The 24,129-nt window shown below is 61.9% G+C and overlaps 1 protein-coding gene across 2 annotated transcripts; it reads left to right on the top strand.

Annotated features, from left to right (window-relative positions):
* The first annotated feature begins 4,431 nt into the window (after positions 1-4,431).
* UCKL1 (uridine-cytidine kinase 1 like 1) lies at positions 4,432-21,976 on the top strand. 2 transcript variants are annotated; one of them, XM_088523531.1, is made up of 15 exons: positions 4,432-4,509; positions 10,814-11,007; positions 11,527-11,633; positions 11,819-11,989; positions 12,546-12,617; positions 13,469-13,658; positions 14,120-14,181; positions 15,317-15,333; positions 19,637-19,735; positions 20,075-20,168; positions 20,380-20,442; positions 20,642-20,764; positions 21,101-21,208; positions 21,410-21,566; positions 21,894-21,976. In XM_088523531.1, the coding sequence occupies exons 1-15, from the start codon at positions 4,448-4,450 to the stop codon at positions 21,968-21,970; spliced, it is 1,596 nt and encodes a 531-aa protein (XP_088379657.1). In that variant the 5' UTR covers positions 4,432-4,447; the 3' UTR covers positions 21,971-21,976. The 2 variants fall into 2 exon arrangements, with proteins under 2 accessions (XP_088379657.1, XP_088379656.1); XM_088523530.1 differs by lacking the exon at positions 15,317-15,333 and adding an exon at positions 18,333-18,352.
* Positions 21,977-24,129: the final 2,153 nt, after the last annotated feature.

Here is a 24,129-nt window from a genome sequence, read left to right on the forward strand (position 1 = left end):
GTGGGTGAAACTGGTGACACTTGAGTGGCAGAGAAGTGCAATAGAGCGGGGCTCTCGGCCGGGTGCTCGCGGCCACTTCCCGCCGCCACCGCCGGGTCCGGCCCGTCCTGCAGGGAATCTTGCGGTGGCTGAAGCCTCCTCGCGTGCGAGATGTTTCCAAAGATGTTTAATCCATACAGGAAGGGCCGGGAAGCAGCAGGGCACTGGCAGGATGATGCTTTTCCCCATGTGAGGGGCATGCAGGGATCTTCTCCGTGCTCTGCTGCCCTTGCCGAGGTTGCTCGGGGTGCCGGGAATGGCCGGAGCGAGGCGGGAGCGGGAAGCAGGGCAGGGATGGATGCGGGATGCGGGAAGGGAGGTCGGCAGAAGCGCTGAGCACTCGCAGCCCCAGCGGAGGGGACGGGAGTTGCCGTAGGTCGGGTTTGCTGGCAGAGCCAGAGGCTGTGGAAATGCCCTGGGCGCTCGGAGCGGCGCCTGTTGTTCCGTGCGGTTGTGCCGGGACACACGCGGGCACCGGAGCGCTGCAGCTGCAGCCCCCGCAGCGCCGGGCGGGCAGCACCAAGGGACAATCACGGCTCCTGCATCCCAGCTTGTCCCCCTGGTTGGGACGGGCTGCAGCTCCTGGGGACAAATCCCTGCGCCCCAGGAATGCACCTGAGCCCCCAGCCATCATCCTCGGGATGGGGACAGGGGTCTCCGAAGGACGTGTTTTCCCTGGCTTGTTTTCCGCTCCCAGGCTTTTCCTCTGTTCTCCCGCACCGAGGGCATCGCAACAGCCCGTTCTGGCCTGGAGGGACCTGGGTGGGTTCCGTGCCCAGGCCAAAACGTGTCTGTCTCCAGAAAAAAACCAGGCTACCTCTTCCCTTGGGAAACAGGCACGAGTGGCCGGCTGCTCTTGGGAACAGAGCGAAATCCCGAATCCCACTTTTCAGCCGCTCTCGCCGCGCTCGGGGCTCGGGCAGGTCATCCTTGGTGGGGAAGGGCGAGTTCTGCTCTTCCTTGAGGCCATCCAAACGGCAGCGGTCGCTTCCCGCCGCGGCCTCGGGCCGGCTTCGCGCTCCGGGAGCTGCCAGCGGGAGCAGCATCCCGGGGATCCAGCACCCGCGCTCCCGGCGAGGAAACCCTGGTGTTTGCGGAAGGCTCTCGGTTGCGTCGGGCTTTAAAGCAATTAGCGAGGCAGCTTAATGAGCCGCCACGGCTCGTCCCGCTTCCGCTGCGATCGGCTCCGTGGGGATAGGGACGGAGCGGCAGGGACCCCGCGAGGGGAAAAATCCTGGGAAAACCCTGTGGAGCAGCTGAGCGGCTCAGGGTTGTGCACTGGAAGCTCGACTTAGGTGCTCCCTGTGGCCTCTTTGGGACTGTTTTTCCCCCCAAATGGCCGGGAATCTGGCAGCTTGCGCTGGCGTGGGAGGGAGCTGCCGGCTCCCCGCGCGGATTTGCTCCTTTGGGAGCCTGAGCGCGGATTGAGAGGCCTCGCTCCGGGCTCCCGCTCATGGAATAGCTGCACGGGGGCAGCGCCAGCGAGCTCCGAGCCTTCCCTTTCCTTTGGGAAAGCCATTCCTCTCCCAGCGGGGAACACGATGCCTAGGAAAGCCTAAATGCTCCCTCCTCTTTCCTTCCCAAATCCTCCTTCCCCAGAGGGATGCAGCTAAAATTCCTGTGCTTTAGGAGTAGCTGCTTGGGCCTCCCAGGCGGCCGCAGCCACCATAAAAACATTCCTGCCCTCCAGTCCATCCCTCCCGCTTCCCGTACAAGGGGAGAGGATGGAGAAACCCTCGGGAGGGAAGCGCCGCTGCCTTCGGTGCTCCCGCACGGAGCCGAGCGGAGCCGGGCCTGGCTGAGGCCCCGTCCCCGCCTTGGCACCATCGTGTCACCTTCCTGCCAGCTGCCGAAAGCCATAAAAGCCATAAAATCCCTGCCGGCATCCCCAGCGCACGGAGAAATCCCCACTCCATCCCCGCCGCCTGCCCCGGGCGCCTCGCAGGGCTCGTGAACTCGTAATTAATGTGATTCTCATTGATTAGATGAGGACATGGCGCTGTGCGCCAGCAGGGCCGAGCTGCTCCGACTGGAGGCAGAGTGGGAAAAGTCATTTCCCAACGAGCATCCTAAGGGAAAACAAGGGCAGGAGCAAGTGTTGCAGTGTAGGGTTGGTCAGGAGGAGAATTTGGGGGCTTTTTCCATGTTGCCTGGCGTGAAGTCCTGTGTGTTTCGGGGGGAGCTGGGCAGGGGGCCCTGGGCACCTCTCCGCGCCCCCGTCCTGGTGCCGGGGTGGAACAGCTTCTTGTTTGGCTCCGTGCCGACGGTCACCTGGAAAACTGTGCCAGAAAGTGGAATCTGCCAGGGTTCTTGGCCATAAAAGGTATTTTTTTTTCCCCCGCTGGGCATTAGTCAAAGAGGGAAACGTCCTCCCACTGCTTCCTTCTCCATAAAGAATGAGAAGTTCTGCAAAAAGCATTAGTGAGCGTGGAAAAACGGGGATATATTCCTAGTTAGGTGTTGTCGCGAGGAAGCGCCGAGCGCGCGGCAGAGACCCCAGCGCGCTCCGACGGGAGAGCGCAGCCGACGGGAAGTGTCAGACACCGGAGCCCCGCGTCCCTCCTGCCTCCCTCCCGCTTTTCCGACATGGGAAGCGCTGCAGGCGCCGTGTGCGAGGAGACGGGCAAGCGCCCGCTCCCGTATCCCGAGGCCTGGGAGAGGGAGCTCCCATCGGCACCATCCGTCCAGACAGGCAGCAAAGGCTTTTCCGTTCCCCCTGTCCCAGCGGGGACAGGGCACAACCTGGTGCATTTTTCTCCATGCATCCCGGAGAAGCTCCCGGCTCCGGGTGCTGCGGGAGCCGACGAGCTCGCCTGCGAGGACCCTTCACACCTTTATTTCCGCACATCTCCAGGGAAAGAGCTTTTTCCCTGCTCGCTGCCCATCTCAAAGCAATAACAGGAATCGCGTCCCGGGGCGGCTCCGCGGCGCCGCCGGCTCCATGGGTTCCTCCACGTTTCAGTTGCTCCGCGCACGATGCTCCAGGGAAGGGCTAAACCTGCCGCGTGGCTCCGGCGTCCCCCAGCGCATGGAAAACGAGCGGCGGCGGCCCCAAAATTGCCCCGATCGCAGGCAGGAAGCTCCGCCGTGAGCCCGACTCCGGCCTGGGAGAAACCGCATTCCGACCTTGTCCTTCTCGCTGTAATTCCCATGGGGACGGATCCCCCCGGAGGCCACTGCCAGGCGCACGAGCCGAGGGGGGCCCAGCGCGGATCCGCACCCGGACCCTCCTCTTCTTTTCTTTCTCTCCTCGGTGCCACCCATTCCACAGCATATCCGAATGTTTCTCGTCAATGCCAGTTATTAGTGCATACGTGTATTTTGGGGAAAAAAAAAGAAAAAGAAAAACAAAAAAAAACAAAATGGAGAAAAGATAAAAAAAAGAATTTTCAATTTATCACTTGTAACCATATATATAAATATATAAATATATATATTAAAAAGTGTTTATTTGCAAAAAATAAAATTGTTTTAACAGTAAACTATCTTATAATAAACTCCCAATTTGTGACGATCTGTTCTTTTGTTAATCATTGACAAATCCTCAGTTTGAGAGTACTGTAATAAACAGCTATTAATAACAGCGCCACTGAACACCTACAAGGGATAACTCTATGTACTGTATGTATTAAAAACAGCTGTATCAAATAAATGTTTATTGATTTTTTATTATTATTATCATCATTATTGTCCTTTTGCAGTTTGGTGGCAGTAAAGGGGGTCGTGGAGGGGCGCGATGCTTCCAGCACCGCCGGCCCTGCGGGAGGACGTTTCCCGGGAAGCATCTGGGCCTGGAACATCCCCTGGCACGTGGGGATGCTCCATGGGAGCGCGATGAGCCCATGTCAGCCTCTGCTTTCGGGGGATGTTTCACGCCGGAGATGCGGTCGGTGCCGTGTCGGGATGCGGATGGGGCTCGTGTCGGGGCTGAGCTCCCCGGCGGCGCCAGGCCTGGAGGAGGCGCCAGGCCCGGCCAAGGAGCCGAGGAGGGAGGACGGGGCCTCCCGGGATGGCGGCGCCGGGAAGCGGCCGCTCTTCCCGCACGGGCTCCTGGCGCAGCCGGAACGCGCGGGACGCGGAGCCTGGCGGTGCTGCCGGGGAACTACAACTCCCGTGATGCCGCGCGGCCGCAACAACCAGCCCAACTACAACTCCCGTGATGCCGCAACAACCAACAGAACTACAACTCCCGCGATGCCACAACAACCAGCCCAACTACAACTCCCGTGATGCCTCGCGGCAGCAACAACCAACTGAACTACAACTCCCGTGATGCCGCGCGGCCGCCGTTCCCCCGTCGAACTACAGCCCCCATGATGCGCGGCGGCGGCGGGCCCCGCCCGCGGCCCGGCCCGTCCCGGCCCGCCGGGCCCGCCGCCGCCCCGCCCCGCGGCGCACCGGGAGCACCATGGCCGCGGCCCCGGCGGCCGAGGGGGGCCCGGCGGAGCGGTCGGCGGCGCCGGACGACAGGTAAAGGCGGGCGCGGGGGCGCGGGTTGGGCCTGGTTGCCATGGCAGCGCCTGCCGAGGGGCCGCGTTGCCGCCCGGCCCGGCCCGGCCCGGTTGGCGCTGCCGCCGCGCGGGGCCCGGGGCCGAGCCCGCCCCGGGGCCGCCCCCAGCCCGGGACAGGGGTCCCGCCCCGAGGCCGCCCGCGCGGCCCGACGGGGCCTGCACAGGCCACCCGGCCCCGGGGACAGGGACGTCCCGCGCCAGGGCTGGGTGCAGCGCCCGGAACGGGGCCGGGAGACTGCGATGCCTTCCCAGGACAGGGTGTCCCAAGGGGCGGGATGTCCTCCCTAGCCCGGCCACACTGCCCTGGGCGACACCCGGGGACCCTGCAAAGCTGCACCGGGACGGGCCGTCCCGGGCATCGCGGTGCCCACGGGGGTCCCGCTGCCTCGCGCCCCTTTTCGGAGCCGCTTCCCACCGGCCGGGCCCGGAGCCCCTCGCGCGGGGCAGCCATCGGGCCTGGCCTCGTGCGGGACCCTCCAGCCTCCGCGTGAGCCGCTCTCGAGCTGCTGCCATCGATGGCGCACGGGTGGCGGGGACGGAAACCACCGCTTGCCTTTACCGCGTTGTCCTGGGTAAAAAACCCTGCGTTGAAACCTTGCAGCAAATCAGCTCTCTTAATGGGCGGTAGCTTCGTGTGTCGCGACCGGGGGAAGGTTTCTAGGAAGGGCCCTGCGAATGGGCCGGAGCCACCGCTGCTCCTCTTCCTCAGCAGGTTCCGTCTCATCCAGGCCCATCCGTGGGGCGAGCGGGCGCTGAACCTGAGGCAGGAGCTGCTGGGAAGGTTGCTATCCAAGGAGGAACGCGTGGGGGTTCTCCCCCATGCAGAAGGCAGATTCCCCTGTTTTTTTTAAACACTTTCCCCCTTGGGCTGGCGGGAGGAGAGGCAGTTCCAAGCGCATGAGGCCCGGGAAGCCTCTCGGAGCAGCGCTGCTCCCATTGCAGCCTCTGTTCTCCGTTCCCGGAGCGGGATCCAAGGGAAGGCGCTGGCCGTTGGCGAGCGACCTTGGCCGAGGAAAACTTGGGAGCACCATTCAATGCAGAGCGAGCCGGGGAGCAAAGAGACCACTTATTTCCACAGCTAAATACGGAGGCGGCAGCTGCCTTTGAAAACGCTGCCCTGGCCCTTCCTGTGAGTCAGTGGCTTCGGTTTGTAAACGGGAGATGGTGAATGTGAGCCGGGGAGCAGGGAAGGAGGCGCCTCGCTGAGCAACGCGGTGCGGGGAGATGAGTAACGGGCTCATGGGGCCGTGTCCGCTCCGACCGAGGGGCCGTTGAATTGGCCGCAGGGTTTCCGTGTCCCGGCGGAGGGGGAATGCTGCCTGCACTCATATAAATAGCAGGGAGATAATTGGTTTTGAGAAGAAAAATGTTTATCCTTTTGTGTTTAGTAATTGAAGTCCTTAATGGGGTTTAAAGCCGTGTGCGTGTGAGCTGTGCAGGGGCCGGTTTCTCCCCGTGCTCGCGGCACTGATGGGCGCTCATTGCGGCAGGGACAAGGCCAGGGCACCGGGCTCGCAGGGCTGCCATCCTGCGCCATCCGTGTCCTGCCTGCCCCGGCTTAGCCGCCTGGATAGAGAGCGGCTGGATCAGGAGCAGCCCATCCCGCCCCTGGAGATGGGGCCGGACCTCGCATTGTTTCCAGCTTACGTGAAAGAAGCCGTAAGATGCGAAAGCCAGAGCCAACTCCAGGTTGGTACCCGCAGAGCAAAGCAAACTCAACAAAACCCAATATTTGCAGTATTTTCGGAGGTGGGAAGGCATCAGCTTTGGCCTTTGCACCCCTGTGGTCCCTGCCGCTCTGCCCAGCGCTGCCCAGAGCGGGGAGCAGCAGAGCCCTGTGGCAGTTCAAGCCCCTCTTGTCTTTTGGCTGGAGGTTTCCTGAGCTTTTACATGGATCCCGTCATGATATTCGAGTTACAGTGACCGAAACAGGAAAAACCAAGTTCAGTTCGGCTTCCCTCCCTAAATCCCAAGGAAAAACAGCCAATCGACTTTCCACCTCTGGAAGGAAGGTGGAGGAAAAGGGGACCCAGGATTCATGGCACTCTCATGAATCTGAACATGTCCCCTTGTGAATTTTCTGGAATAACTTGGAGCACTCTCTGTCCTGCTCCCACTCGTGCACTACTCTGCATCCCTGCTGCAGGTGAAGTCCCCTTGTCCCCAAATCCAGCGCACGTGGGGAACATCTTGGTCTCTTCCCTGTGTGATGCTCTTTACATAACACAAGGAGCTCATATTTGCTTTATTTCACTTTTATTTTACATTGAACAATCCCATTTCTTCAACTCTCCTTACAGAATGAAGCAAGTTGAAATAGTTGCTTCCACTACAGCTTCATTAACCTTCCCCATTTTACTCTTTCTTGCAATTTCTAAGTTCGGCTCCTGGAATCCTGTGATTATAGAGAACAAACTTGCATTTAAAAGTCTCTTAGAAGCCAAAAGTCCAAAAACACGAGTTTCGGCTGATTGAAGAGCTCAGAAACCAGGGTAGAAATTAAAAAACCAACAGCCAAGGATCCGGTTTTCCTGCTGCATCTCTGCCTTAGAGCTGCTCCCACCGCAGCGTCGGGCACCGTTTTTGCACCCTCGTCACCGGCCGTGTCTCAGGTTGTTCATCCCGAAGTTCCTTGCGGAGGGAATATGCGGTCCCAGGAAGCAGATCGCTCCTGCTTTCAGCTGATACCCATTAAAAAGGCTTTTACTATTATTATTTTGGGCACTAAAAGCGGCTTTAGGCGATTGTCTCCCTAGCTGGGAGCTCGTTCAGGATGTGGAAGGAGCCGCTGGGAGAATTGGTCCTGTTGCTTGGACGTTTTAAACAAAGACAGGAAAAAAGGCAGGGCCGTGTGTGATGGGGAACAGTGCTGCCCTGCGAGGACTCGTTAAGCTCAAGTTTCTGGTCCCCTCCCTCCTTTTTTTTTTTTTTTTCCTCTTTAATAGGAAAGAATAGAAATCGCTATAGAAAAGAAATTTTATTTTTAACCTTTTGAAAGGGCTTTCACAGAGAAAAGGGAGTTGATACTAAAATTGCAGGATGGAGAAGGTTCTTTTGATCCTCGGCCGCTTTATTGGCGTTGTCGGGCAGCGGTTTGAGCTGGGGACACGTTACCTCTGCCAACCTCTGTCACAGTGTCCCTGTCCCTTCAGTCTGCTGTTGAGAGGCCAGAGACTTTCCCTAAATGTCCACGTTTTTTAGCAGCATTAGTAATCAGTAATTAGCAAGCAGTTAGTAATTAAGAGATCTGTTTCAGTGTAATGTTCTCTTGTGGGCATGAGTGGGCTGGTGTGCACTGTGTGAGGCTGGGGCTTCCTTGCTGAGGAGTTGTCCGTGGGAAGGTTTTGGGGATTTATTTGCCACTTCCAGAACCAGGGTTGCCTTAGCTGGGAGCGACGCGGCAGGGCAGGCAGGATCCCGGCTCCTGGGCTTGTCCCTGCGGAACCGGCTGCAGTTTGGTTGGAGCTGCCCACGTGGCTTCACGGCCCTCGAGTGTCGCCCTCGTCCCCGCGTCTCCCTGGCTCCATCCCGGAGCCGTCTCCCTCGCTCCATCCCTCGATGCCGAGTGCCGCAGGCGCATCCCGCATCCCGCGGCTCTCCCGGCGCCCGCGCGGGCGCCCTCGGGGCCGTGTCACCCCCCGCCACGGGCCTGGTGTCACCCCATCCGCCGCCTCCCTCTGCACGGGCCGGGTCCCGCTCCTCGGGGCTGCTCTCGCCAGTCCGTGCGGTGCCCCCGGGAGCCTCCGGAGCGGTGCCGGGAGCCCTGGGGACCGTTCCCTGTGCCGGGGGACAGCAGGCCGCCCCGCGCTCCCGGCTGCTCCGTCCTCCTCTGCCAAGGTCCTCCTGGCTTATCCCTGTCTGGGCATCCTGCCCTTCATCCCGGCTGCCTCACGCGGCCCCGGCCTTCCCGGGAGGCTCCAGAGTTGCCGCTGGCACCGGTGGGAAGGGAGCGCTGGCAGCGGCCGGGGCAGGGGCAGGACACGTTATTCTTAGCCCGCCGGGGTTGGGTTTCAGCGCCCTGTTTACCCGTGGAGCTCCCGGAGCAGTGGGATGGGCCGTTCCGGGGGGCCGGAGACCCCCACGGCATTCCCAGGGCTGCCACAGCACAGGGATCATCCCCTGCCCCGTGCAGGGTGGCCCCGCTCCCCTCCGGCCGGGAATGCCGAGGCAGGAGAAGGAGCCCTGGCGCCGGAGCACAGGGGACACTTGTCTGTCACCAGCGGGGCGGCTGGAGGAGGTGGCACTTCTGCCCCCCCTTCCTTTAATCAAGCCAGTGCTATTAATACCGGGTAATGACCGTAATCTCCGGGTTAAGCCGTCCTCCCGGGCGCTCCGACCGCCGCAGACACTGCCCCGGCGCCGCGGGACGGCCGAGGGGCCGCAGACGCTGCCCGGCCCCCGCGTCCCCCGCGGCCCCGCGCGGCAGCGGCGGCGGCTCATGGGCGCGCGGCCCCCGCGGCCCCCGCGCGCTCCCGGTGCCCGCGGGACGGAGCGGCCGCCCGCGCCGCCGCCATGAGCAGCCCTCCCGCCTTCGCCAGCGTCCGCATCTCGGGCTGCCGGGCCCTGGCGCCCCAGGGCAGGTAAGTGCTGCCTTCGCGCGCGGAATTGGTTTTTCCTGGGTTTTTTGCTCCCTGTTTTCTGGGCCTGGCAGCGCCGCCTGCGCTCGGCTCAGGCTGGGGGACAGCAGGCAGCAGCTGGAAACTGCCTCTGAGTCCTGGATCCGCACAGCTCCCGGGATCCACACGGCTCCCATCCCTCCTGCCCAGCTCCGGCCAGCAATTCCCGTGGCGCTTAAAGCGCTGGCATTAACTTCGCTCTATTTATAGAGCTCCCCTTCTCTGGGCGCTTTACCTTGCCAATAGGTGCCTTGAAAACACTTCCCCTCTGCCCCAGGGAAGGTTTTAAAAGTGGTGGAAACAACCGGGAAAACGCGCTGGGCAGAGCCGGGTGGGAGCAGCCGTCGCTGGGAGGGCCGGGAGGCCTGTGCTGGCAAAGGCAGCAGCTGAAAGCAGTGTGAAACCTGCAGTGTCACGTCAGGAGGGGATTTGGGATCTCTGCAGCGTCCAAAGCAGCCATCAACCCCCGTCACTGCCAATGCCCGCGTTTAGCTGAGATAAATCCCGGGAAATGTTGATTTAAGAGGTGGATTGTAGAATTGATACAAAAGTCCCAAAGTCCTCGGATGAGCAGAGACCAGCAAATGAGCTCCTGGAGCAGGATCACAGTGTTCCTCTGCCTCCACGAGCAGTCAGCTCCTGCCCTGCCCCTTCCTTGCATGTGCCCAGGATCCTGCAGCCGCGGAGCAGGGAATGCACCGGAGGAGAGCTCCACCCGGGATCCTGCAGCCGCGGAGCAGGGAATGCTCCGGAGGAGAGCTCCACCTGGGATCCTGCAGCCGCGGAGCAGGGAATGCTCCGGAGGAGAGCTCCACCTGGGATCCTGCAGCCGCGGAGCAGGGAATGCTCCGGAGGAGAGCTCCACCCGGGATCCTGCAGCCGCGGAGCAGGGAATGCTCCGGAGCGCCCCGCGCTGCCCGGGGAGCCCTCGAGCAGCCGCCGGGCTGGCTGGCAGCTGACAGCAACCGTGTTGTTTTCTGCTAAATGACCGCGTCCTGTTTCAGCTTTTATCAGGCTAAAATGACTCTGTCTGTGCAGCGGCGTCGCCGGCTGTTGTCAGCCCGGCCCTGGGGATCGCGCGCGGTGCCCCCGTCGGGTTTGGCTCTGCCGCCTCTCGTGGGAGGCGCCGGGATCCTTCCTCGCGCACCCGCAGCAGCTCCAGGGCTTCCCCGGCTCATGCCGCCTTGCTGTGGCGCTTTGGAAAGGGGCCTGGCGGGTGCTGGTGGCCTTGGGACAGGCTGGACGTCTCCAATTCACGTGCAGCCTCACAGGCACCGCAGGGTCCCTGTAGGGTTTGGGGGGAAAGGCCGGTCTCCCCCATGGCCAGGGGGTCCCTCCTGCACGGCCGGGCCCCTCGGGACAGGTTGTTGCCCTGTGCTCCGACACTCCAGTGTTTGCTTAACACGCAGGTTCCCCGGGCACTAAAGCTGCAGGGCGCGGGGCTTGCACTGCGCCTTTTCCAGCCTGAAAAATACCCCAAAACTTGGATTAAAATAGTCTGGGGGGCAGAGCCGTGGGCCGGGTCGCCTCTGCTCCCTCCCATCCTGGCAGCTCCAGCCGCTGCTCCCGAAGCCCCCGACGGCGCCAGGTCCCTGGGTGCCCGGCCCCGCGTGCGCCCCGGCTGACCCGGCTGCGTCTCCCCCGCAGCAACAGCAGCGCCGAGTCCCTGGAGCGGCTCTACCCGGCCGTGGGCTCCACGAAGCCGCCCCGCAAGCGGACCACGAGCCAGTGCAAGTCAGAGCCGCCGCTGCTGCGCACCAGCAAGAGGACCATCTACACGGCGGGCCGGCCGCCCTGGTACAACGAGCACGGCACCCAGTCCAAGGAGGCCTTCGTGATCGGTAGGAACCGGGCTGCGCTGGGGGCTGCTCCAGGGCAGGCTGGGGGCCTCGTCGGGTGCCCCTCCAGGGCCCCTGCGAGGGGCTCCGGGCTGCTCGGTGCGGGCAGGAGCAGGGGGAGGCCCCGCGGTGAGGCCGGCGGTGCCAGGGGAAGCTCCGGAGCTCCGGTGGGTGCTGCGCTCCTGCAGGCGGATCACGATCCCTCCGGCTCTTCCCACAGCTCTTGCCCCTGTTGCCTGAGTTGTCACGAGTTCCCAGGGGCTTAGTCCGGGCTGGCTCTCGCCACCTCTCCCCTCATTACACAAGCTTTACGTGAAGGGTTGCACGGCTCTTGCTGCCCAGTTGTGGCAACGAGAGTACTTTCCATGTGGCGTTTTCCGGGATAACCTCTCCCTTGCGCTGCCTACGAGCTTCCCCTTGTAGACGTCCTTCCCAAGCCGGCGCACAGAGCGAGCGGCGGCTCCCCACACGCCTGGGAGCCTCCCTGTGCCTCAGGGGGCTCCGTGTCCCTCTGCCTGGCAGGCCTGGGAGGAGGCAGCGCCTCGGGGAAGACCACGGTGGCCACGATGATCATTGAGGCTCTCGACGTCCCGTGGGTGGTTCTGCTCTCCATGGACTCCTTCTACAAGGTAGGGCTGTCATCATCCTCTCCTGGCTTCTCGGGCTGCCCTGCCCTTTGCGTAGATGGAGAGGGCCAGGGTTTGGCAGCCTCCTGTTTCCTCGTGGCCCTCGCGGGAGGCAGCAGGAGCTCAGCACTGAGCGGGGGCCTGGCCGAGGCGACGGCCACGAGCCCCGACCTGGCCCCTGTGCTCAGGTGCTGACCAAGCAGCAGCAAGAACAGGCAGCCAACAACGACTTCAACTTCGACCACCCCGACGCCTTCGACTTCGACCTCATCATCGCCACCCTGAAGAAGCTGAAGCAGGGCAAGAGCGTGAAGATCCCCATCTACGACTTCACCACCCACAGCCGGAAGAAGGAATGGGTACGGGGCACGGAGCCACGCGGGGCAGCGCAGGGGGAACCGGGGGGCTGTCGGGCCCCTCCATCCCCTGCCTTTTGCAGTTGGCTTCTGCTCTATGGCTGGCGCAGGGCACATATATTTTGGGTGAGCAGTTGTGGTCGCCAAGAGCCAGAGGGGATGACTGGCAGCAAGGACAGCCCCCGTTAGCACCGTTGGCAGTGGAAGCCGGTGCCTGTAGAGGGGAGCGAGGTTACACGGCCGAACTGGAGAGGCGGGAGCCGGGAGGTCTGGTCCAGGTGGGTCTGTTCAGTCTGTTGCCGGGGCCAGGACGTTACAACGGGCTGCAGGCTCTGCAGGAGAGAAAAGCTGGAAGAATCCCGTTTGTGTCACATACCGTGTCCCACCAGAGGCTCTTGGAGTGCTGTCCATGACCTCACAGCCCGGGGAATAGAAATGGAGCAGAAATTCATGTCCTTCCTGCTTTTGCTGATCTCCCTGTTGCATTACCGTTTTTCCTGGGGCAGGGGTATCTTTGCACACACATCTCTGTCTGACCGTGTTTATTTTGACTCTGCAGAAAACCTTATATGGAGCCAACGTGATTATTTTTGAAGGCATCATGGCATTCGCAGACAAGGAGCTCCTGAAGGTGAGGAAGGATTTTGGACTCACTTGTGGGAAGCCTGACAAGTGTTAGCGCTCCAGCAGGCTGATTCTGCAGCCTGGTATCCCACTATATCCCAGGCGCAGAGAGTCCCACTCCTGCCGGAGCCCCGTGCTCCTGCGTCCCTGCGCAGCACCCTGCTCTCCTGCAGCGCCCGCTCTGCAGACCAGCACTTCACCCCGGGCTGCTGCAGGGCGCTGGGGAGGCTGCTTCCCCCCCGAGATCCAGCAGGATTCTCCTTGTCCTGCTGGCTACCCCCAGGGCTGCAGCTCCTCGCTGTGTAAGAGAAATAAGTCTTGACTCTTGCAAAATAGCAGGGAGTGAGGCATGCACAAACAGAGCCAAGTTCCCTCTAGAAAGTGTCCTTCCCTGCCAAGTGAGTGTTCGGTTTGTGCTTTCCTGGAGCAACGATGACCTCCAGCGGACAACGGGGCAAGTCCCGGGGAGCTTTTCCTCCAACCTCCCTCATCCTGAGCACTCGGGCAGTGTCACGAATCTCAGCCCCAGAGCCTCCCCCCAGCACTAGGGAGCCAGCGCTCCTGCGTTAACCCTCTTGTCTGTGTCACACTCACGAGCTCCTCTTCTTTCCCTTAGTTCAGCCAGAGGGTTGGGCTGTTGCTGAAGGGGCAGGACGGGTCTTTCAGGGTGTGACGGTGAACGGCAGGTGACAACAGGGGACTTGGTGCAATGTCTGTGCTGCCTTTGGGCAGCCGGGCTTAGCGCCAAGCGCCGTGAAGCGAGTCCTCTGCTGGGTCCCTGCTTCACCTCCTGGCTGGGGCTGTGACAGAAAACGAGTCCAAATTACCCAGGGTTTATTCCATCCCCTCTCATTGCAGCTCCTTGACCTGAAAATATTTGTGGACACGGATTCGGACATCCGCTTGGTGCGTCGCCTGCGCAGGGACATCAGCGAGCGTGGCCGTGACATCGAGGGGGTCATCAAGCAGTACAACAAGTTCGTCAAACCTGCCTTTGACCAGTACATCCAGCCCACCATGCGGCTGGCCGACATCGTCGTGCCCCGAGGTACCTGCCCCGTGGCTCCGTCCCGAGCGGGACCGGGCAGCGCCGTCCCGGTGCCGTCCCTTTGGGTCGGCCCTGCCAGGCAGGTGCCCTGCGCTGCGGGGGCAGGAGAGGGATGTGCTGTGCAAAGCAAAGGTTCCCCCGGTCCCGTCTCTCCAACACCAACCAAGAGCAGATTCCTAAAGGAAATGATAAAAAACACTTTTCCCTCAAGCAGCCTTAAGCCCTGCAAGCTCCTGCACTTTAGGGATTTAAAAGCGAGGGATGACATCCAGGTATACAATAGTAGATTACGAAATAATAAGAAAACAAGAATGATTCCTGCTCAATGATGCTTTGCAAAGGGAGGGCTTCCTTGGGAAAGCAGGAATGCTGCGTGTTCTTGGGCATAGAGGGGAACATGGGGAAGAAGCTTGTCCCGGGCGCTGATGCAGGCCTTGGCTCTTGTTTTTGACCCGCTGCAGGGAGTGGAAACCGGGTGGCCATCGAGCTCATTGTGCAGCACGTCCACAGCCAGCTGGAGGAGGTGAGAGCTCCGCGGGCCCTGGGGTGTCTGCGGGGCGGCCTGGCCCACCAGCGCCGCGGTGCCGGGAGCTCCCGGAGCGCCGTGCCCGGGCAGCACTGGACCGGCCGCGCTCCGGGCGCGTGGGCAGCAGGGCTGTCCCCAGGAAATGCTCCGAGCTCGGGTGCCTCCGTGTCACTGACAGACCCTGCCTCAGCCCTGGGGCCTGTTAGTGCCACCTTCCTCGCAGTCTGCGTCCAGCAGGAGCTTCCTTCCTCCCCTGTCTCCCTGGGAGATCGTCCAGTGCAGACTCACCATCCCAGACGATCCAAGGGATCTCCCTCACAGCCTGCCCAGGCCCAGCCTTGCACCCAACCCTGCAGTGTTTCGCACTCTGGCTCTAGCTTCTTGCCCCCTTGCTCGTGCCGCACACAGGCCTTCCAAGCAGGAGCCCAGTTTTCCACCTCCTTGTCAGGTGCAACCCGTGGGCATCAAAGCCCACAGGGTGTCCTGTTTAACTCCCAGATCCAGGCATATCCTCCTCTCTCCTTCCCCATCACTGGCTTTAACAAGTCTTTAATTCTTCGCTCTGTCCTGGGCCAGCCCTGGGCAGTGGCCTGAGTCTGGGACCCCGGGATCAGAGGAGATTGTTGTGTGTTGCCTCCAACTGCCTCCCGCTCCTTATTCCTGGGGTTTGGAGCTCCGGTGTTGAGGTTGTGAAGACGTTGCCCAGTCCTGCCGGGCTCTCCAGCACCGAGTCGCTTTGCTTCTCGGGACGCCCGCTCTGCTTGGAGCACCGTTCGGAAGGCGCCGGGAGCATGACCTGGCGGCAGGGGCACCTGGAAGGAAAGGCCACGATTCCTGCAGGCCTTTGTGAGCTCCCGGGAGCGCTGGGTCCCGGGAAGCAAGGTGGCGCGCGCCAGCATTCCCGCCTTCCCGCCGCTGCTCCGCAGACTCCTCTTGGCGAGCTCTGCTCGAGCCAGGCTAGGGGGTGGCTTCGGGAGGGGCTTTCGTTTATTTGGGGAGGGGAAGAAGGGGAAAAGGCAACATGTGAATGCAGGAAAATATTCCTATTTTTCCTTTTCTTTTGTCTTGAAACGACCCTGGTGTTGACAATGCTTAATACCGGTTGCATTGTGTCTTTGTGTTGCTGCCGCAGCGTGAACTCAGTGTCAGGTAAGAGCCCCTAACTCTGTCCTGTCTGTGCAGCCCGAGGCATTTCCAATGCCAGGCACTGCTTGGCCTAACCGTGCCCTGCGGTCACCCACACGCAGCCTCGTCGCGCTCGGAGCTGGCGAGAGGTCCCCTCGTCCCCTGTCTGTCAGGGATGCTCACAGGGATGTGTTCACCTCGTCCTCTATCCGTCAGGAATGTGCACAGGGATGTGTAGGTCCTCAGGAGTTGCTCAGCCCCACCTGAGCGCAGAGCCTCGATGCTGGGGCGGGTTGTGAGCTGGGGAGCTCTGCAGCGGGGGGCGCCGCATCCCGGGATTCTCTGTCATTTTTCCTATTGTTTCCAAGGCCAAAAGGTGTTCCGAGCCACTCGCTGTCCTTGGGCAGAGCCTGGCCACAGGGCGCTGGAAATCCCAGCAAGGGCCTGGGTTAAACAGAGCTGCTCGAGGGCGAAGGCAGCCCCGAGGGGCGCTGGGCAGCGGCTCCAAGCCCCAAGCAGTGCCCAGAGCTGCGTGAGAGCTTCGGCATGGTGAGATTCCCGCCTGTATGCGGTACCTGGAGAGCACAAATCCCAAGCAATCCCTTTGGGACCAAGAAAATACTTAAGCCATAATCCAGCAGGATTTCTAATTTCTTAGTACCTACAGGTGGATGCTATAAAATACACAGCACTTAACCTGTTCAGCCTCTGAATCCAGATGGACTTAGGCTCTCTTGCTTCCATTAAGCAGCTTGCTAAGTTTCCAGGTATTTTTGTAGGAAGCAAGTGGGATGCATTACTGCAGATGGGTCTCAATTTACATTTCCATCACTGTATGGAGACACTAAATTCAAGTAATCCTGAAATTTACATTTGGCATACAAAAAAAAAAAGCTTTTAAAATACCAGAGATGAACAGGCAAAGCCTCTCTGCTTTACTTGTTTTTCCTTAAGCCATTTTTTCCCAGACTAGTCAGTGTTTTATTTTATTTCTTTTTGTTTGTTTATTTACCACCAAGGGGCCTGCCATTTCCATACAGCCGGTTCCGTGCAGTGTAGGAGCTTCCCTGTGTGTCTGGAGCTCCAGGTTTGAAGGTGCTGTTTAGTGTGGAGAGAAGTTTGGTGCTTTAAAAAATTACAGGAAGAGCATGGGAGAACAGATGGAGACAGAGCTGTAGGATTTCCTTTCTCTCCACTTACTCCCTTCTTTTATCAAAGTAGCTCTCTGTAGAGGTGATCTCTGAACTTTCTCCATGCACCTTCAAAATCAAGTATTTGATAATGTGTCAAGACAATATTAGTAATTTTATGATAGCATGTTTGGAAAGATGAGTTTGCACAGATAACTTGGTGACAGCTACAACACAATGTTTGTGTCCTGATTAAGGCTTGTAGTGTCCATTTATGCCTTTGCCAGAAATCCTGGAAAAAAATTCCTGCAAAAAGTCTGTTTACGCTCCTGGAGTCCCGGGGTTTTTCCTGCCGTGGCGGCTTCCGATCGCTCCTCCTGTAGCTCTGGGCGACGGAGAGGAGTGAGGTGGATGGAGACGCACGTCAAGTGAGACACGCTTGGCAAATAGAGGCCTTTCAGCCAAAACAATTCCCCATCCTCCTGTCTTGAATGGCTCTAGCTAAATGTCACAGTTGCTCTGATGTCAGTGCCTTCTGGTGGCTCTGGGGACAGAGCCGGGAGAATAAAACCCTAGTGCTAGATCCGGCAGTGAGATCCCTAATCCTGGATCCCGTGTGGTGCCGCCCGCCCGCCCGCGAGCACCCGGGCCCCGGGTGGAACCACGTTGGCTGCTGCGGAGCAGAGTCACCTCCTCTGTGCACGCCGGGCAGGCAGCGCTCCCGGGCGCGGGGCGGCTCCGCGTCGCTGCCGCCGGGACGTTCCCGCGCGGTTCACGGAGCCACGTGCACCGGCGGCCCCGCACGCAGAACCCCCGCGGGGTTCCGCCATGCTCACACGGTGCTCGCGGCCGTCCTGTTTTCTCTCCCTTCTGCTGCCCTTTTTTTTAGCCTCAAACCTGGTTTTCGGCGCTGCTCTTTCCAGCCGCGTCTCCCTTGCCACCCGTACCCCTCCCGCCCAGCTCTCCAGCAGCGTGGCCTGCCCTTTGCCAGTTGTGTCTTTAAATACCAACCCGTGGCGCAGTTGAGCAGCCCGCGTGGGCAATGCCAGCGTGAGCGGCAGCCGTACGTGTCTGCAGGGCCCGCGCTGCAGCAGCCGCTTTGTAGCCGTTGCCTCTTGTCTGCTTCCTGCTCCGTAGCGCGTTCGACAAAGAGCGAGGACGTTCCCGAAGCCTTCCCGAGAGACGGGCCCTGCTTCTCGCGCGCTCTTTCTTTCTCTTTCTTGCTTCTTTTTCACTTTTCTTTCTCCTTTAAAGCTTTTGTTCTGGGGGAAATAATAAGCTTCCGCAGTGAGACGTTTTCTGGACGCGCTCCCAGTCGCCTGAGTTTTCTGTGGCCGCGCAGGGGAGGGACAGGGAGCGATAGCCCCGTGTGACAGCGGGGTCCTTGGTCCCTCCCGGCCCCTCCAAGGGACGGAGAGCTGGGGGAAGGCGCAGGGACAGAGCTGGGAATCTCCTGCAGCTCCCAGGCTGGGCTCCGCGGGCATCTCGGCTTTCCAGGCTCTCCAAGGCCGGGGAGCAGCAGGCCACGAGGGCAGAGCCGCGGGGACCCGCTGCATGGGCAGGGATGCGGCCTGTGCGGCATCTCCGTCCGGGCACAGAGAGCCACGGCCGGGATGGGGACGTGGCCGTGTCCCCACGATGACACAGGGGCCCTTCTTGGGGCTGTGCCAAGGCCGGAGCAGCCACCGAGGCGGCTGCGCCGGCTCCGTGTCACCCGCAGAGCCGACGGGGACGGCCGGGGCCAACCAGGAGCCAGGGCTTCCCTTTTTCCCCCCCTTGGACTAATGCCGGTGCTTTCTCCTGTGTCTCCTGTTGTGTTCGTCCCTCTGCCCTCAAAACTCTCGCGTCTCCTGTCCTGTCCGCCCCGAACATCCCTCCTACCTGGTGAACCAGAGGAAGCTGCGCTGGGATATGTGAGGAGCCGCCGGCTAACGGGCCCTGCTGTGCGTGTGACGCTAACGGCGCCGCGGCACTAACCGCCCCGCACGGGAACGGAGCCGCCTCCGGGCCCCGGGGCAGAGCGGGGAGGCCCGGACCGGACCGGGGGACCCTCCGCCACCGGCGGCCCCGCGCGGACGCGCGGGGCCGCCGGTGGCGGAGGGTCCCCCGGTCCGGTCCGGGCCGCTGGTGGCAGCAGGCGGTGCCGGGAGCCTCCACGCTGCGACACGGACCGGGGGCTGCCCGGGGAAACGGAGCCCTCAAGGCCCCGCGCGGCCCTGGCCACGTGTCCCCGCGGGCAGGAGGTGGCTCCGCAGCCGCCCGGCGCTGCCGTCCTCCTCTCCTGCCCCCTTCCCTGGCTCCTTCCCGCTTGTGTGTCCGCGTGTGCCATGAGGGGCTGCTTGACTCGGTCCTTCCTCGCCGGGTGCTCTCGTTTGTTTGCTTCCGCCTTCCCTCGCGGCGTCACCGCGAGTGGAAGCAGCTGCCCGCACGGTTGTGGTGTGACGTGTGGCTTTGCGAGGCCAGCCCTCCTCCCAGACAAAGTCCCCCCGTGCAGCCTGGCGAGGGCCAGACAGATGTGACCTTCAGCTCATTACGAGCGCGCCCAAATAGCGGGGTGACTAATGGGGAGCCATTGTGAGCTTCCTGGTGAACGGTGTTCCCTTGATCCCGGAATAGCTCGCAGCCCCATTAGTGATGCGGGATGAGTCACCCGGAGCGGGGCCTGTCCAGCAGCAGCGGCTCGGAGCCGTTCCCGGCCTGGCATTGAGCTGGCTGTGTCTGAATGAGCCCATGTCAGCGCAGGCTGCTCTTCAGAGCCGGCCCCAGCCCTGTCCTATCTGATGGCACTGGGAGCCAGCGCAGCCGCCCCGGCGCAGGGCCACGTCCTGGTGACGTCCGTCCCCTAGCCAAGAAAACGGCCGTGGCTCCTCCTCACCCGGGAGAGCAGGATCCATCACCAGCCCGTAGCCAAAGCCTTCTGAGCAGGAGGATAATTTTGGTTTTGGATTTCCATGGCAATCTCCTTCCCAGCCTGTGCAATGCAGGGGGCAAAGCCTGGTGTGTCGCAGTGGGACGGGCGCAGCTGCTGGGTCTGTGAGGGCTCCTGCCTCCAGCTCCGGCTCCCTTTGGGCGCAGGGAGGCCCCTTTGGCAGCGCAGGTGCCCGGGCGCCGTTCGCAGGGTGACAGGGGCTCTGGGAGGACGGCTTGGCCGCGCGCCAGCCCTCGGCGGCGCCGCTCACCCTGCGCTTGCTTTGCAGGGCAGCGCTGGCCTCTGCCCACCAGTGCCACCCGCTGCCGCAGACGCTGAGCGTGCTGAAGAGCACCCCTCAGGTGAGGGGCATGCACACCATCATCAGGTAACGCCCGCGCACAGCTGCCCTGCGGCTCGCGGGGTGCGGGACAGCCCCCATGGGAGCCCCGGGCACCGAGTGCTGGCGGGGTCTGGGCTCCGAGCCCTGTGGTGCCGGGGACGCGGCAGCAGGGCCCGTTCAGGCCAGGCCGGGGTGGGTGCTCCATGCTCCTGCCAACACTTTGCTGCTTTTCACCTTAAAACTGCCCTGCACTTCCATCCCCTGGAGCCCTGTGAACAAGTAGCTGACAACAAGCAGGGCCTCCTGCCAGCAGCTCCTGTCTGTGCCGGCGGCTCCTGGGACACATTTTGGCCAGGGCTCACACTGCCTTTGCCTCCCCTCTAGAAACAAGGAGACCAGCAGGGACGAGTTCATTTTCTACTCCAAGCGGCTGATGCGGCTGCTGATTGAGCACGCGCTCTCGTTCCTCCCGTTCCAGGTGGGTCTGGGTGCGCGGCAGGATGGGCAGGCGGGTGCGGGGTTTCACCGCCAGTTCCTAACCAGGAGCTGGGGCAGCCCTGGCTCTTTTCCTGCAGCCTTTTCCTTCTGCACTGAAATGGGGACAGGAGTCCACAGGTCAGACCTGTGGCCACAAGGCTGCTGGGGCCAGGGCTCCATCACAGCGCTGTTTTTCGGCATTGGTTTTCCAGAGTTGCACAGTCCAGACTCCTCAGGGACAGGACTACGAAGGCAGGACATACAGCGGGAAGCAAGTAAGTGGAAGCAAAAGGCACTATAGAAACCGTGGGACTAGATCGAGGCCGAAAGCCTCCAGGAGCAGGACTGGCCTCTTGGGGCTTTGATCGGGGCTGTGCCTGGTGCCTGTGGTTCCTGCGGCCACAAGCGAGATCCCCGGGATGGGGTGTTGCTGGTCCAGCCTGGAGTTAATCCCATGGCTGTTGCTCCCTGCAGATCACCGGCGTGTCCATCCTGCGCGCGGGCGAGACCATGGAGCCGGCGCTGCGCGCGGTGTGCAAGGACGTCCGCATCGGGACCATCCTCATCCAGACCAACTGCAACACGGGCGAGCCGGAGGTACCGGCCTGGCTGCCGCGGGCACCTCCTCCTGTCGGCAGGGACTGGGGTGGGAACGGGCCCGGGAGCCGATTGCGGAAGGGAAGGGGCACTCGGAGAGAGCAGGTACTTTGAGCGCTGCCACGGGGGCTTCCCGGCTTGGCCGCGCTGCAGGGACGGGTTTGCCGTGGTGCGCGGCCCAAAGCAGAGAGCTGGGCTCCTGGCCATGGAGATGGGCGTGAAGGAGCCCAGGATGGGGCACGTGGCCCAGTCCTGGGCCCCTCCATCCCGCGTGTCAAGGGAGGTCCCTGCGTGGCACCTCCTGCCTCCGGCTCATCCCTCTCCTGCCCCTTCCAGCTCCACTACCTGCGGCTGCCGAAGGACATCAGCGAGGACCACGTCATCCTCATGGACTGCACCGTGTCCACGGGCGCCGCGGCCATGATGGCCGTGCGGGTGCTGCTGGTACGGGGCCGCGGGCTCTGCGCAGGGCGGGCGCTGGCACGGAGGGGTGGTCGGGCCCCAAAATACCAGCACGTACCAGGCTGTTTCCATTGCAGCTGGCCCAGGGCCATCACACAGCTCGGAGCCGCTCACCCCGTTGCTCCTCGCACGTGTTTCCAGGCTGCAGCTCCCGCCTTCTGCCCTGGCTCTGTTTCTCCACAGGATCACGACGTCCCAGAAGACAAGATCTTCCTCCTCTCCCTGCTCATGGCAGAGATGGGCGTCCACTCCGTCGCCTACGCTTTTCCCCGAGTGAAGATCATCACTACCGCTGTGGACAAGAAAGTGAATGACCTTTTCCGGATAATCCCCGGCATTGGTGAGTAGCTGGGTAGCAATATTCAACTGCGGGGGAGTTCTGTTTCTGCCCCACTCCCCTGAGTAGTTTTGGAGCAGAGGATCCAAAACGGGCTCATCCAAAACAAACTCGCACTGTTCTCTCCTCACCTCCGCTGTGCCAGGACCGCCCCTGCCACCGGGTGCTAAAACAGCCTCCTGGCTGCTCCAGTTTTGCTGCTCCACAAATCTTAGCCCCATTTGAGCTGTCAGAAAAACCTGATTTTGTGGTGCTGGCGAGAGGGCGAGCTGGGCGGCCGGTCCCCTGCAGAGCTGCACCCTCGCTGCAGCGCTGGCACTGTCCCCACAGGGAACTTCGGTGACCGGTATTTCGGGACGGACGCTCCTCCCGACTGGAGCGACGATGAAGACGCTCTTAGCACTTAGCTGGACGTGGAGACGCCAGGAGAGAGGCAGCTTCAGCACCGCACCTTACCCCTTTCCTCTCCATTGCAGAGATTTCGCCCTCCTCACCAAGCATAGATATTTTTTTCAAATCTTACATTGCAGATCTAGGTCATATTTTTTCAAAGAAACACAAATCCTAGTTTGACCTTGTGGACAGCCACTTACGTGTCCCAGGGCAGAGTGGAGTTAATTTATTTTAATTTAAATTTTTGCCTATATAACTTATTGGAGATATTTTATAAAGAAAACAATAATAAAAATTTTCTCTGGTTTTCTTGAACGGAGCCATTGGCTGGCGGCAGCGCTGCGTGGAGGAGCTGCTCGTCGTTCTGGGCTGGCCCAGGGGCAGCGGTGACGCACCAGGACTGCGGCGCAGGGACAGGAGGCGCAGGGGTGGCGCTGGCCACAGGGACGGCTGCTGGATGCAGAGGGGCTGCCGAGGTTCAGCTTGGGCCGGACCCGGAGCTGTTTTTACAGCCCTCGGCTGCAGGTTGCAGGCAGGCCGGTGCTCCCGGCACGGCTGGGGAGGAAGGACGGGGCTCGGGCTCCAACATGAGAGCTGCTAAGGCGACGCTGGGCAGGAGCAAGTGACACTTCAGGTCACAAAGCGCCGGTTTGGGGGAGCAGCAGCCACCAGGGCCAGGGCGCTGGCAGCACCGCGGGTCTCAGCGCCGGCAGGAAGCCGCGGGCCGCCCGGCCCGGAGCGGGGCCGCGGGCAGAGCCGCCAGCGTGACGCCCAGGGCTGCTTCCTCCCTGGTGTGAGTCAGCGCGGCCCTGAGCACGGCAAAGCGGCCCGAGGGGGCCGCGCTGCTGGGCGCTCCTGCGGGCACCGGTGCTGTGAGCCCCGGGACCCCCGCCCGGGGCAGCCACTGGCAAATGGTGGCGCCGGCGGCAGCTAAAAATAGTGTCTGCAGGGGCAGGAGGAGCTCATCCGTGTGGGCGGTCAAGGCAGAGCACAAGGGACAGGAGGGGACTCGTCTGCGCCGCCCGCCAGCCCCACCTGCACCGCGGCCACCGCAGGCCACTGGGGCACCGGGGCTGCTGTCACTCGGCCATGTCACATTTTCCTTCTTCTTTTCATTATTTACCCCCAGCAGATCCATGCCGGACCTCAGCAAAGCCACTTTTACCTCAGCAAAACCCGCTTCTCCCCCAAACCGCCCCGTCCTCCTCCTTCCCGCCATCCACGGCGCCATCGTGGGGAGCCGCCGCGGCGCCATCTTGGAGGCGGCAGTGGCGCCATGGTGGCTGCGGCAGCAGCAGGGCCGAGGCGGTGCCGTCCCCGCAGTCCCCCCCGTCCCCGCAGTCCCCCCCGTCCCCACCCTTCCCCGAGCGCCGCTCTGCCCCGTTCACCAGCACCTGCGAGCGGAAAAAACCCGTGGGCGGCGGGTGCCGGGGCGGCCCCCGCGGTGCCTCCGCCCTGCGCTGACCGGAGTGGCCGCCCGCTCAGCCGCCGGCTCCTCCATCCTGCTCCGTTGCCGGGGCTGCTCCGCCACCGGCCTCCCGGCTCCAGCGAAGCCCTGTCGGCCTCGTGCCGGCAGCTTTGCCCCCTCGCCCGCCATGGTCCGGCTGGCGCCGGCATCATGGCGGCTTCCCCGTGGTGCTCGGCTTCCTGCCCCGCACTGCTAAGAATAGCCCGGAGTTGTTAAAAAAACAAAAAAGCAGTGAACAATTATCTCCTCGGCCATCAAAGAGGCCGTTCAGGGCCTCGTGTGGCTACGGGGGAGTTGCAGGGGCACCAGGCTGGGCCCAAAACTTGCTGAGACCCAAGTGCTTCGTTGCAGCTGGGGCTGCAGCAGCTCTGAGGAGGGAGCCGGGGGCTCCCAGCTGCGCTGCTGGTAAAAAACAGGCTCCAATCCCGGTTACCCCCAAGGAGGGAAATTGCTCCAAACCGCCTAAGCTGGGGCTTGTTTCAAACCTAGCTCCCCACTGAGGAAGGCAGCGTGTTGGGCGTCCGCATCAAAATGGGGGAGAAGGGGCATTTCCCACCCGGCGCATTCCAGCCCCGCGATTGCAGGCACATTGCAGCCTAACGGGACCGCTGGAAACGCTTCACTCGCAGTGTGCATTAAATGAGCGGTGCTTAGAGTAGCCCTTGGCTGAGCTCACCCACTGCAGACACATTTGTAAAAATCAAA

The sequence above is a fragment of the Tinamus guttatus genome, unplaced genomic scaffold (assembly GCF_059628265.1).
Source record: "Tinamus guttatus ecotype Peru unplaced genomic scaffold, ASM5962826v1 Tinamus_guttatus_pri_ptg000194l, whole genome shotgun sequence".
NCBI classification, from domain to species: domain Eukaryota; kingdom Metazoa; phylum Chordata; class Aves; order Tinamiformes; family Tinamidae; genus Tinamus; species Tinamus guttatus.